The sequence below is a fragment of the Manis pentadactyla genome, chromosome 8 (genome assembly GCF_030020395.1).
Source record: "Manis pentadactyla isolate mManPen7 chromosome 8, mManPen7.hap1, whole genome shotgun sequence".
Taxonomy (NCBI): Eukaryota; Metazoa; Chordata; class Mammalia; order Pholidota; family Manidae; genus Manis; species Manis pentadactyla.
Genome location: NC_080026.1, coordinates 89,828,792 through 89,843,615, shown reverse-complemented (window position 1 = coordinate 89,843,615; position 14,824 = coordinate 89,828,792). Strand labels below are relative to the sequence as shown.

Below are 14,824 nucleotides of genomic sequence, written 5' to 3'. Positions count from 1 at the left end.
TTAGAAGATGGAAAGCAAACACCAAGAAATTTTAGAGTTACAAAAGAGAATATAAAAAATGTTTCAGATACTCATAATATGAACATTACTGGGACACTGAAAAAAAAATTAAAGCCAGGGTGTAAATTCAGAGGAGGAAAGGAGTTTAGTATAATAGTGAGAATGAAAGTTGGAAAGGATTCTATAATAAATACCCAGGATTATTATTCTTTATGTTGTAGATTAAATGACATGTACCATACTGCCTTGTATATATTTCAGGCTGAAGCTGTAATTCTAGGTCAAAGACCAAGGAGAAGAGACAGCCATGGTTTCCATAACACAGGGGATGAAAAGATCAGAACTCCCCAAAAGGAGAGGCCACCTGAGGAAATGGGGCAAATGTGGCTGTGCAACTGGTTGATTGAAAGCTCTAAACTTGGAAAAGCAGGCGGAGGGTTTTCGGTTTGTCCACTCAACGTGGAATCTATGACTTGGTGGCAATTGGTGATCAGTTCTTTTCTATAGTACCATCTTGTCCTTTCAAAGTTAACAGTAAAAGGATTAACTTTTCCATAATCTCATCTCCCCATTTTTGGAACTGACATTCTTCTTAATTTTTGCTATTAGAAATAACATTACATTACAAATATTTGTTTATATTTTTATTTGCCTGCTTCTTTGTTTTTATCTATCGTTCCTACCAGAATTGGGAGAGTAGTGCATAATAGGTGCTCAATAAAGATTTGTTGAGTGCATCTTGTATATCCCTTTTCCTTAGGACAGAGCTCCAAAAGTGATATGACATAGGTAAGTAGCTTAGTGCAATGTCTCACAATAAATATTGTTATTATTATGAACTATTGTTGAGTGAAATTTCTGGCTCTTGAAACATTATTGCCAGATTTATTTATAAAAAGGTTGTGATGATTTATAATGCTACGAGGACCATTAATTAATAAATTCCACAAACAATTTTTGAGCACATGCTCTAGGGCAGGAACTGTTCAAGATACTGAGTAATAGAGCACTGAGCAAAAGAGACAAAACCTCTGCCTTGGTAGACTTTTCTTTCTAGTGAATAGACAAGTAGTTATGTATCTATCTGTACATGTTTATAGATTGTACATAATGATCTACTTTAATTTATCTATATATGACATACATAATATAATAAATATAATTTAATGCATTTATGTGTTATAAAATAAAACACCCAGAAGTGATAATGGATATGAAAGAAAATAAAGCAGGGTAAGATTATAGAGAGTGAGGGGGCAGTTTTTTTGAAAGGTGAGATGAGTACAGACTTGAAAAAAGTGAGGGGAGTGAGGTTCAGCACAAGCAGTAAGGCTGGATGGAAGGGAGCGAGGGGAAGAGTGGGATGGAGTGAATACCTGTATTAGTGGTCTCTCAACAGTCTGAGCATTATTTTTTAAATGAAAATAACACAATATGTAAAATATTTTACTCTTCTTCTAAATTAAAATAATATACTTATTGGTGGTATGGAATGCTTTCCCAAATGTTCTTTTACTGCTTATAGTTCATGAATGATACTATTAGTAATAATAAAAGCTAACATTTACAAAATACTTGCATGTACAAGGTATATATATATGTTAGCTTATTAAATCCTCACAACAACTGGTGAGATAAGGATTATTAATATCCCCCACTTACAGAAATTGTGACTGAGAAGTGTTTATAAATGTCTTTGGGAGGACAGAAGGACAAAAGTCTGAGATGGCTTGTAGGCTCAGGCTCTGAAACCAGACAAATCAGCACCAGAGCGCCCCCATACTCCTCATCAATTACCTCTTGCTGCTTTTACACAACACATGTACATTATCCTAATAACTCTTTTATCCTATACTTGCCTCATGTTTAAGATAATTACAGGCAATTTTCTAAGATTTTGTACCACAGTTTCATAGATCTATGAGGTTAAAAGAAATGCCTAGAAATGTCCATTCCACTTTCTATAAGCAAGACCTATTTTTAAAAATATTCCAGGGAGTTGCATCCATGTGAGAGATAGCTGTCCACTAATTCATGATTTCTTCTATAGTTTAAAGTGGTACCCGGGAAATCAGACAGGGATTATGCTTCCCAGTCTCCCTTCATCTAGGTGTATAGTTCCTGATAACGTTGTATGTGCAGAAGTGATATGTGGCACCTCCTGAACAAGGTTTTTGAAAAGCTCCCTATCCCTGCATCTTCCCAGGTTCCTAGCAGTCAGTTTTCACTCATTAGGAACATCAACTTGGATTGTTAAGGTAAAAAACAAACCTTTATTACGTTAAGCCACTCAAATTTTATTTGCTGCAGCATCAAGTACATTATCTTAAAGATCCCACGTCCTGTAATTTTCTCTTTAATGATATATTCTGAGGCATGAAGTCCTTAAGAGTGAACGACAACACAAGTCCGACAAGGGCAATGAAACTGTTGAAATGAGAGTAAGTGTGGGTATTCCTACCACTCCCAATATTGAAATTATGCATTCTTTTCTTAGGTAGCTTCTCATTTTTACACTTATTTCTGTAATATACTGTTGTGGGTTGAATTGGGTCCTCCAAAGATATAATGTTGAAATCATAACCTTCAGTACCCGAGAATGTGATCTCATTTGGAAATAAAGTCTTTGCAGATATGTTCATCTTAAAAAAAATGTCATAATGGAATGGGGGGCGGGGTGGGCTGGTTAATCCAATAACTGATGTCCTTGGAAGAGGTAAATCTGGACACAAACATGCAAGGGAGAACACCATGTGCAGATGGCGGCAGAAGATAGAGTGATGCATCTACAGGCCAAGGAATGCCACAGATTGTCAGCTACCACTAGAAGCTAGGAGAGAAGTAAGGAAAAGATTCTCTGAGCCCCAGAGGAGAAGCCAATCCCGCAGCCACCGTGATTTCAGACTTCTGGCCTCCCTAACTGTGAGACAATACATTTCTGTTATTTTAAGCCACCCAATTTGCGGTGTTCTGTTATGGCTACCCTAAAAAAGTGATACATATAAATATTCAAGCACAGACACTTTGTAATGTGAAATACATCTTTTCAATGAGATAAATAAATACGGCTTATTGTGGATTTAACTCTAGGTTCTCAACAGTCATTCCGAAGTCACAGCTTCTAGGAAAGTCTAACAAAATTTCAAGTATGCCTTGTTTCAAATTTTCCTCCTTTTTAGAGATTACCGTAAGAACACTGGTTTAGGAAATCTGGACTTCTTTTTATGAAGCAGAGCTCCTAGCCAAACCTGTTACTTTTCTCTTAACAAAGGAGGCCCTGAAATTTGTTTATCTTCCAGGGAGAGTGCAGATAAGGGATGGCAGCCATCACTCTATCACTATCAGCAGCCTGAACTGGTGGTGCTGACATTTAATGCCAGTATATTCAGCCTTTGCTATGAGTATACCTGGGATCCTCAAATTAGCTCCGTTTGAGGGCAAGGGATAAAATAAAAGTCTTCAACCGCCTCTATACGCTTATTTGAGATATTTCATTTACTACCTCAAATTCTCCTTGGAAAAAGGTAGGGTAAATGATATACCTGGGGTCTATGAACAAAAGACAACCAAACCAAAAAACGAAGAGATTTTCTTCAGTAAAAGGTCCCTGCGCACGCTGAAAGCGTTGTTGCAGACACATTGAGAGAACCCCCGTCCGTTTCACAAACTCCAATTTCTGTGTTTGGCATTTCTCTTAGAGGGCCGCAAAGCAGCACACTGCGCAGGCGTCCGGGTCGGTATACCCTGGGAGGATTCCGGCGCAGGCGCGCGGTCCGGGAAGTGGGCGGGCTCGCGCGCCTACTCCGCGGTTCACTTCCGGCCTTCCCCTCCTCCTCCCCCGCGCAGCCGCCTCTTCCTCTCCCTTCTCCTCCCGGGTCTCCCCCAACTCTCCCTACCCATCACGCTCTCTGCCCAGCTCCCCTCCCATCCTTCCCCTCCCGCTGCATCCGGGTCGCTGACGGCTGTTTCTGGACTGGACGGCGGTAGCGGCTGTTTATCTCTGAGGAGCCCGGTAAAGTTTCACTGGAGCCGGGAAGGGCAGCAGCGGAGCAGCGGCATCGACGCCGGAGGAGACCTGGTGTTCGTCGCCAGTGGCTCAAGGAGGACGGGGTCCAGGAGCTGGAGACCTGCCTCCGCTGCCGTGTTACCTCTTTCTCTGGGGAGGCGCCACCTCCTGTCGCCCTGCGCTTCCCCTGCCCTGCAGTGCCGGGTGAGTCGTTGCTCCCCTGGGTTCGGGCGAGTGACGGCATTAGGGAGGGGTAGGCTGAGCTGGGCGGATCCAGGCCGGCCGGGCGCAGGGTGCTTTCTCAGCGCTTCCTCGGGGCGGGGGACACGGACGCGTCAGAGTCCCCGGCCGGGGTCGGGAATGTCGCACCTCTCTGGGAAAGGGCCTCCCTCCGGTGAGCTGCGGAGCCTCGTCCGCTGGCTCCTGCGGATGCTGCGAACTGGCGGCTGCCGTAACTGGTCTGCCCGGGGTTGGGTGTGTGCGGACGCTGTTTTTACCCCGGGCCCCCAAGCTGATCTGAGCGCAGGTTCAGAGTAAACTGCTGCCCGTTCCCCTACCTGTTGCTGGCGAGAGGAAGCCTTTCTTAGACCCCTTCTGACTTTTTAAAGAAAAGTATGATTAAACTTCGTGCTCTGAAATCAGGTGTACTTTTCTGTCCCCTTTTATTAAAAAACAAAACAAAACATGAGAAGACAGTGCAGAACTTTAGCGAACTATCGAGTTCTGATGCCCCCAAAAGAATGAAACCAAACTTCTCATGACGGGTGGGACATGGAATGGGACAGCTTCGGCTAGCTCGAACCTCGGAAAGTTGGGGTTTGAAACTTCTAAGGTTCTGTGTAAGGAATGTGGGTGACTGCCACGGAAATAAGGCAGACTTCCTATAACGTGTTATTTAGTAACAACGACGGGTTTAAAAATCTCTAGGTTTAGATGAACTCGATTCTGTTATGTGTCTTTACCACCAGTAAGTACCGGAAAATTCTCCAAATTTCACCACCAAACTGTCAATGTACCTGCCCTCATTCCTGTTCTGGAAAAGTCGCTAGAGCTGGGGTTATTTGCAGTTTTTCTCTCCCCCATCTTCAAGTAGTCTCAGAGGTATGTAGATAGATATAGATTGTCCAGGGGAAATAATTTTTTGTCATGGTTATCACTTGTAATAGAAAATGTTGAGTGTTGGGAGAATCTTAATGTATTTAAACCGCTTATTTTCTTTTGTATTATAATGATTACATTGATTTCGTTTTGAAATTTAGTAGTGGGGTTGGAGTGTTAACTGTTTTGACTTGTAAAATATGGTCTTTGGAGGTGATTGTCTTAAAGTTTTAACAGAATCATTTTCTCTTGGGCCTAGTAATGTGAATAAACAGAAGAGTCATTTAAATTGTGGGAAATTTAAAGTTTCTATTACTGGTTTTATTTCTATTGCAGATAAGAACTTCAGTTTTCTGTTGATTTGGAGGTAGGTATTAGAAGGTTTAATTATGCTATAACTTGAGGGAGATTGAAAGGTTTTATTTTTCTGTAGTTGGCTAAATTTTTCTCTGAGGTATATACTTGTTTTTTGGGCAGTGGAGAGGTTTTATTTCTTGTTCTTATTGAAATTATAACAAAAAGCAAAAAAAAAAATTTCATCAAGTTACTTAATATTCCCATTAGATTATTCTATCATAAGATAACAAAGTCAACTAATTCACCTGCTTTAAATCTTGTAAAGATTAATGGGGAATGATCTATTTTTCCCTAAACGTTTTTACTTGATACATTTTAAAAAATACAATTGATTGGTTTTTGAAACCAAATGATACTTATGTAGCATATTATAAAATAGATTTCATGTTTATGTTTTGGTAATTATTGTAGCCTAGTGCTTGAAAGAGCAATTATACATCATGTTTACTTTTAAGTCATACTAATTCTGTTTCTGTTTCCTCAGCTATAGGGATACCTCCTACTTTCCTGTGTTTAAGAAGGGAGTTTTTTATTGAAACTGGAAGACCAAAAGAATTACAAACATGTTGTGTTGGGGAAATGCATCTTTTGGACAGCTAGGTTTGGGTGGAATTGATGAAGAAGTTGTGCTAGAACCCAGAAAAAGTGACTTTTTTATAAATAAAAAAGTCCGAGATGTAGGGTGTGGACTCAGACATACTGTATTTGTTCTGGATGATGGAACTGTGTACACATGTGGATGTAATGATCTAGGACAGCTAGGTCATGAAAAATCCAGAAAGAAACCAGGTAAGTTGAAATAGTTTTTGTTTGCTATTTCTAATAATTATATGATTTAAGTTTGAAATGTCAGATAATTTCCTAAGCTCATATTTTTATCAAGCTTTAAAAGCAAACTAGGAGTTAAATATATCCTTTACATTTGCATGCTTCTAAGTACTTTAATTATTTTGATTTTTAAAAAATTAGTACTATTATAAACCTTTATGGTAAGAAACTTTGATTTCAAAGCATAATTATGGTAATGTAAAACAATAGAGAAAACTAGCCTGCAGTGTACAGATCTTATTTGGTACAGAGTATATCGATATATGTAGGTCCTCTTTATTAAGAACTGTTCAGTCAACTGGGCAGATTTTAAATGCATAATTTGCTGTGTTGTTTTCCATATATTGGGGGAAAAAAATTAAAATGAAAGCTTTTTACTTTCACTTGTCTAAAATTATCCTAATTTTTTGTTTTTCTCCCTATTGTAGTATTTCAAATATATAATTTTATTTGGCTTAGTTTGAAAAATTTTTTATTCCTCAGTCTCCTCCTTTCAAGTAGTTGGACTAGCTATTAAAAGTTTTGTTACTTTATGAGAGGTCTTGATTTTGTAGTAGCCATACAAGCCAAATTTAAAATAATCTTTAGGGCCATGAGAATTTTGAGGAATTTGGTCACATTTCATGTTCTGTTTTCCTGGATGCACGTATTTCAAAATCAAATATTACTACACTTAGTAATATCGTTGTTATATGAATTTTGCTTTCAGTTATTGTAACTAGAAGTTAATTTTTCTTAAGGTGGTAAATTCAGATAAGACTGCAGCTGTATTGCTTTACAGTTTTTTCTTTTAACAATGGCATGTAAGTATTTTCTGTGGCAGTTATTTTCTTTACCACTTCATTATTTAAGTGGTTTTATTATTAGTCTACTTTTGAGTGGCTAATGTAGGTGTAAAATATTAAGGTATTAAAGCATGTTATTCATCTTTAATATATGCCATCTCACCACCATGCCAAACTTTACTTTTCTAACTTGTAAATACTGTGCAGTTTTCATCCTTTCTTTGTTGTTAGCGTCTTAATCTCTTCTCCTGCCTTAATTCATAATTTAATTTTTTTGGATGAATGATAGTGATGGTTAATACAGTAGGTGTGATTACTGCAGAACTCCAGGTAAATTACAGCTTTCTTGTGCTCCCATACTGAGAATATTTTATGGAATTTTAGATTTTCATAATCTTAAACATTGAGATTGTCATGTGTGTACATGAATGATAATATACTGATACGTATTTCTTTTCACTGCTTCAGAAGCAGATGGATCTTTTATTTTTTTTTGCTTATGTTGGAATGCTGCCTCAAATTGATATTTTAATGGTATTGGGGCTGTTGCTATTCTTATACTTAACATGCCCCACAGAAGTAACTGAACATATCTCTTTATTCTAGTAATTTCTGAGAGGCTACAGGGCATATAGGAAGTACAAAGCCAGCACATGGAAATTGCCAATATAGTTACTGACATTTACTAAGATTTAACATTTTTGTGTTATTAAGCATCTGTTCTGTGTCCAGGACAAGGGTAGGCACTGTGCATTGATACTATACTGATTATAGTGCCCGGAACAGCTTTTAACTCTGTAGGTGAGATTCTGAGAAACTTAACTGGCCAGAAGAGGCTTCTTCCTGGTCATATTTACATTGTGATGATTGCATTATGACATTTATATCACTGTGTTGATCCATCCTGGGAGCATTATTTGGTAATATAAAGTTGGGAGGGTGGGTTTAGGATTGTCTCATTGTCCAGGGTACATCATAGTTTATGGAATAGAAAATGAAAGGCATGAAGTTTGCCTGAAAAATTTAGAGCCTGGGCTGAGAGTTCAGATAAACATAAATGAAAATAACGAGAGAATTGAATTGCTGTTACGTGATATGTACCTTGAGAGTAGAAAATTTAATTGATGGGAAATGTCATTGTGGGATAGAATTAAAGATTTCTAGGAGAAATTTAAGTCTTCAATTTGATTCAATCATTGATCACATAAATAACCAGAAAAAAAATCTGGAGCTGAATAGCTTAGTTTTATTGGAGGGGATTCTGATCTTGAGAAAAGCTATGAGAAGTCAGGTTCAATGATATATTGAAGTGTAGGTAGATTATAAAGGTGTAGGGGAAAGTTAAACTTTGAAAGGAGGTGGTTGCTCTGATAGGGATTTCATATTTTAACCTCAGGTTTGATTTAAGGTGCTCAGGTGAACATTTTTAATGTTTTTAGCAAATTATTTCCCTTTGGAATAATTCTTTAATGATAATAAATGTATTTCTTCCCCAACCCTTTCTTAAATTTGTGGGTTTGAGGACTGAATTAAATGAATAAGTGGTTGTTTTTACTTGGTTTTAAGTCTTCTAGTAATTGAGTGAGTCTGGTTGAATTTCTAGGACATATAGTAAACATAATTCACTTCAGAGCTTTAAACTTGTTTCAAAAAGAAAGCAGGCAGAAAGTGAGCTAAGAACTGTTTTCTTACAGAGATTGGTTTTATAAGCGTACTAAATATTCAATAATAATGAGTGAAAGAGAAAGAGGTGGCTTCATTCATTAAGGACAAGCTATTCTTGAGAGTCACGATAACTTATTGGAAGACTCAGCCTTACAGTGTAGTTAGATAGATTTGACCTATAGTCTTCTGGGAGAGATTTCCATTTTGGACATTTTAGGAACCCCGTGGGACATTTAGGAACCCCATAGGACAGTTTCACTGATTTTTCCTTTGTTATACCAAGAGTGCAGATATGTCCATGTTCATCTACTATCTCTTTTATATGTATACCCCTTGCTGTCACTACTAGCTCTTTGAATTATTTCCAGAGAAGTGAACATCTGTTTCACTTTCATGTATGTATTTTTCCTTCATAAGAACTTTTTTTAACTTTTTTTTTTTAGTTAGTGGCTCTCAATTTCTTAATTCATAGCTAACAGGTAAATATGTTGAATCTTCAGTATGCTAGGCCAGTCCATAAATGAATTGTTAGTTTTATTTTTATACTTAGAAATTAACTTCTGAAGATTTTCAGGGAACATATAGGAAGTGTACTTTGAGTAACAAGATCATGTATTCACTGTATATCTAATCATAGATGTAATTTGGTGATCATGGTCCTAAATATATTTTGTGTATCTATTTCCATTTGTTTCATGTTAGAAACAGTGCTAAACTATTTTATGATCATAGTTTGTAAATAATATAATACAGTTATGTTAAAAATGACTGTTTTGATAGCTTTTTATAGTTTCAACTAGATTACCTCATTTAATCCTCACAACAGTCTTCTGTGGTAGCTACAGCAGGTATTATGGTCCCCATTTTATAGATGAGGAAAGACTGAAGTTAAGAAATTAAGAGACTAACAATCACATGTCTAACAAATGTTGAGCAGCCACCCTAAATCTTCTGACTTTACCTGTATCCTACAGTGTCTACCCTGACATATTTAGAAGGTAGAATAATAATTTATTCACCAAGGGGGAAACTAGTTTCCATTAGTATTTTAATGTAATTCTGAGGGTTAGAAAAACAAAACCTTAAAAATTACTGTAACAGGGCTATACAATGAAGATACCATATTTTATTATTTTCCTCATGCATAAATTCAAAAAGAAGCCTTTTTTTAGAAACTTTATAAGGTTGAAGAGTTTTATTTTCAGGATGTAATGTTGTACTAACATAAACTAAAATTCAGATATATTTGTTCTTAAACTAAAGATGAACTTGATTCAGCAAAGCCAGTAATAATGTGATACCACTATTTTGAATGGTGTGATAAAATTCATTGTGGCTTGTGCTCAACTCTTCTATAGAAGATACAAAAATTTTGAGCATTGATTCTGTTTCGTGCATCCCAAAATGGAAATTTCTACTCTTGGGTCATTCCAATAAAAACATTTGGTCATATAACAGTAATTACTTGTTTGCCTTTCTTGCTTTTTCATTCTCTGACCTGTTCTCTCTGTTCATAAAACACAAATCTATATATGAACCCCTTAAAATAGAGTTGAAAATTTAAAACACAGGAAAATAAATGAATAATTATGGGAAATAAGATTAATCACTTAAAGAGCAGATTAAAAGTAACAAATTATCCACATTTTGTTGAACCCCAAAGCATAAAATACCAAAGAAGCTTATTATGTTTTATAACTCATCTAATTTTCATGACATCTTCTAAGGAAGAGAAAGATGTGGATGATATAAAGACTTGAAAAAAGTAATTACTTGGGTCAGAAATGGAGGCTTGCTTTGGATTCTTTATTTTGAGAAAGGTTAGTGCCCAAGAATCACGGTGTCAGGGTAGGAAAAAAAAAACTGCAAACAGATGACTACTGTTAGAGAGATGTATAATAATACTTTACTTTGTGTAGGACCCTACATCTGAGGAATTTCAAGAGCATTACACAATAACTCATGGTTCCTTTCAAAATGCTTGTGACACAGTTGCAAGAATTATCCTCATCTTAGGGGATAAATTTACGGAGAAATGGCAGCACAAGTTGGTAAGTAACTTGTCAAAACAGCAGGTGACTGGTGAACAGCTGTAAATTGAATCTGAAAATTTAAATCTACCAGTCTCCTATCTTATTCACTAAATTGTGCTTATGTTTACAATTATTTACAGTACTATCTTCTATTTGAGGCAGATCAAATACTAATGCACAGTTTATATTTTTGCCATTTTATTTGATGGCCTATTAAAAGAAATCATTTTACCAAGATGCTTGCATTGTGATACCACTTTGGTACTTTGTTATAACCTTGTGTGGTATTAAGAATATTTAAACAAAAGAACAAAAACTATGGTAACACCCAGTCTTTTCTCTTTTCTCTGTTATTTATCATATTTGATATCCCTTTGTTGTCTAATGCTATGCTGTATATCCAAGGTCTGTAGTAACTGCCAGGCAAGATTGATTTGGTGGCTAACATTGGAACTTGGATTAGTTATGTTGCATCAAGTGTGCCATGTATCTGTAGGATGATTTGGTTTTGATGAATGCTTTATAAGTGCATAACCCACAGAGAAGACAGTAATAGCAGTAGATGCCTAATCTGAGCAGTCTAACAAATAGTCTTTAAAGGATTTAGAACCAACAATTTTGTGTTTGGCGTGTTAGTTTTTCTTTATCTGACTGGAAGTAAGTCGTGTACTTTTCTTGAAAGAACAGGAGTATGGTAGATTTCAGTTTCACAGTTTGGGTAGTTCCTAAGGATTCTTACTGCAGATGATAGCCTAGGTGGTCTAGTTTTCATCATATCCTAAGTATTAGGGTTCCATGTCCCCAGTATGTCATACAGATATGTATCACTGTTGTCAAAGCTCACCTCTCACAATTTTTAAGATGGTTTTAAAGATATATATCAAAGATATATATAAAAGAAATGTATTCAGCCATTGTTTCAAGGGTTTCACTGGGCTAGGATTGTGTTAATGAGTAGAAAAGTGGGAAGCATTAATAAAGAAACTATTTAAGAACCCATGGTTTATTTCCTTTAACTTTATATGGATTTTTTTTCCCCATGCTGATGGAATTAAAAAGGCAATTTTTATATCTTAATGAATTATGATAGTTACATTACATGCATGAAAAATATGTGTTGTGTGTAATTGTATTACTGGAGTTACCTTTGTTTAAAGGGAGAGTTCTTGAATTTTAGTGGCAAAGTCTTTAAACCGTATTTTATTTACTTGGACTTATTCTTCTTCAGTTCTAAAATGGCAGGATTTTAATTTAGCTTTTCTTGGCCATAAAGAAAATATTCTAGAATCCCTAGTGGGTTTTTCACATTATTTGAAAATATCCTAATTATTTCTTTATTAATACCTAAGTATAGTCTCATTTTATTCCTTTCTGGGTATCATACTACTGTGAGATAACAGTTTTTTTTTTTTATTATAAAAATATTACATATTCATTATAGAGAATTTGGGAAATACAGGGAAATAAAAATCGACCAGAATCATGACAGGCAAATATTATTGTCATTTGACACTACTTGTATACGCATATATGTTTCTGATTACAGACTGGAAGTATGTTCTTATATCTGAACTTTTTTTTTTCAGTAATGGATTTAAAATATTGTTTAGAGATACTAATAATTTAAAATTTTATCATTTAAATGTGCCAAGATTTATTTGTAGGCTCCTATTTTTTGGATTTATTTCCAGATATTTGTTACTAATGCTTCCATGAACATATGCATCAATTTTGTCTTTATTTGCATGTTGTTTAAAGAACATCTTTAATTTTAGCAAATTTGGAAGGAACAATAACTGAATTTAAAAAATTTAAGCATAGTTGTGCTCACTTTACAAAGTTGATAAGCTCATTAGATAATTTGTAAATCAAAGTTTTTAAGATGTATTCACCTAACAAACTTCTGAGTGTATGTAGTAATATCTGATATCTAGAAGGAACAATAAAGCAAGTGCACACATAAATAAGAGTGCATGTAAAATGTGCTAAGGGTTAACAGGACACATAAACAGTGCTGTGTGGGATAAATAGTATAACCATTTTGGATAGAGTGGATTGTAGGTGAGTTTCTGAAGGGAAGATAGCCTGTGAATTGGAAAGATAAAAGAGTGTTTCAAGGGGGAAGGAATGAAGAAGAGTGCTTTACAGGTAAAGCAGCTAAAATGACAATAGACAAATTTCAGATGTATTAAGGGAAGAGTAGTCCAGTTAACTGAAATGTCTGAGAATAGTGGACAAGGAAGGTTAGAAAGGTGAAATTGAGGTCTGATTATAGAATTAGGGAGCTTGAATTTAATTTGGATAGGTATCCACTGATAATTTGCAATGGGCGTTATTACCAGTTTTTTTTTTGTTGTTGTTGTTGAAGACCTAATTGGTTTTATTAAGCAGTTCATGAATCAGGCAACATCCCATTTATCAAGTAGAGAAATGTTCCCACCAGGTTTTTTTATAAGGAGGGGAGAGAATTTGGAGGTAAAGAAACTAGTAATGGTAGTCTTTTAAAACAAGAAGGGAACAGGTGGAGCAAGGAAAGATTAGGGATGCAGAAAGAATAGACAAGCTTTGGTAACCAGATGGAAGTAAATGATAAGGGTTAAAGGGAGGAGCAAGGTACCATCCTAGATTGAGTCACTAGTAATAGAAATAGGAATCCAGGAAGAGGAGGAATGTTAGCTGCTTTGTTTTAGGAGGAGAGAGAAAAGATTTGGTTAGGTCAGTAAGTAGGGAGAAAGGTCAGGGTTAAGGGATGAAATATTTTATTTCCAATTTTATCTTCAGTTCAAAGTAGGCTAACATTCCAATTGTAAATTTCTGCCTGGTTCCCACCTATCAAGTAATTAACAATACCTAATTTTTTACTTTTGGGAAACTGTTTAAAGTACCTGACTTTGTACTTGTACCTGTAACACCTTTGTAAATATAAGGTAACTTAAATTGTTGCCTCCTCTAGCTAATCTGTTTTATGAACTTTAAAATTTATATGTAGATGAAATTAAAACATTTGCTTGACAGGTACTTTCTGATAACCTGCTAATTTAAATTTCCTTATTCTTGTTTAACTGACACAAACAAACCTGTTAGTTAATTATGTCTGACTTTGTGACTTCCTTCCAGGTTTTACTGGAAAGAAGTTTTTGAAGTTACAGGATGCAATGGTATAGAAATTGCTTTTGATTCTAATAAGTGAAATAATTGTAACTATAAAATGTGTATGTGCTGGAATGTCGGCAAGAGCTGGCAGGAAATGTGCCCTCTGAGATAATGTTCTTGGAGTGGTGTATGAGGCTAAAAGAGGCCCCAACTAGCATAATAGCATCTGAAAACAGCTGGAGGAAAGTTTAGCTCTAAATTATTTGAAGAAGTTTGTAATTTTTGTAGTATGGCATGATGAGCGTAAAGCAGAGCTTAGATTGCTTCCCGTAGTTGAACTCCAAATCAGTACATACATACTTCCTGATTTCTGATTCAGAAATCTATAGCTTAGCTTTCTAAGGCTCTCTTAACTGAAATGAACTAGGCTCTCTTAACTGAAATGAACCATATGGACCTACACTTAACCTTCTGAAGGGTAATTAGGTAAAAGCCTGACAGGTTGATGTTACCTCTGCTTGGACATAGGTGTATTTCTATACTGGGAACACTTACAAGTTAGTAAGACAATATAAAGGGAGAAAAAAACCCTCTTGATTGAAGAGAAATTTAATGAGAAATGTCATTTCGATACTAGAATGCTGATACTTTGAGAGAATAATGCTAACCACCACTGTGCTAAATTCTTTACACCCTATCTGAAGGTCTTAGGACACCCTTCAAAGTACCTATTAGCTCATTTTTAGAGGTGAGAGAAATGCAACTTCAAGAGGTTAAATAACTTGCCCAAAGTAAAAATTAAAACATAGTGGAGACAAGAACCAATTAGAGGTTAAAATGGAAGAGAAGACAGCATTTATAATAGGAAGAAAAAGACATTGACACAGGAATAACCTAAGAAATGTTCAAGACCCATATGAAGACCACTTGAAAGCTTTTCTGAGAGACACAAAAAGCTT

General features: G+C 35.9%; 1 protein-coding gene across 6 annotated transcripts in view; it reads left to right on the top strand.

Moving 5' to 3' along the window:
• Positions 1-4,039: 4,039 nt before the first annotated feature.
• HERC4 (HECT and RLD domain containing E3 ubiquitin protein ligase 4) overlaps positions 4,040-14,824 on the top strand; it is a 134,761-nt gene continuing 123,976 nt past the window's right edge. For 3 of the 6 annotated variants that reach the window (XM_036923945.2, XM_036923942.2, XM_057505915.1), the window contains exons 1-3: positions 4,040-4,210; positions 5,441-5,471; positions 5,946-6,250. In XM_036923945.2, the coding sequence (XP_036779840.1) occupies positions 6,025-6,250 (226 nt within the window). In that variant the 5' untranslated portion in view covers positions 4,040-4,210; positions 5,441-5,471; positions 5,946-6,024. Of the gene's footprint in view, positions 4,211-4,274; positions 4,401-4,933; positions 5,108-5,440; positions 5,472-5,945; positions 6,251-10,658; positions 10,791-14,824 lie in introns of those variants that run through there. The other 3 variants (XM_036923943.2, XM_036923944.2, XM_036923946.2) reach the window with 3 other exon arrangements.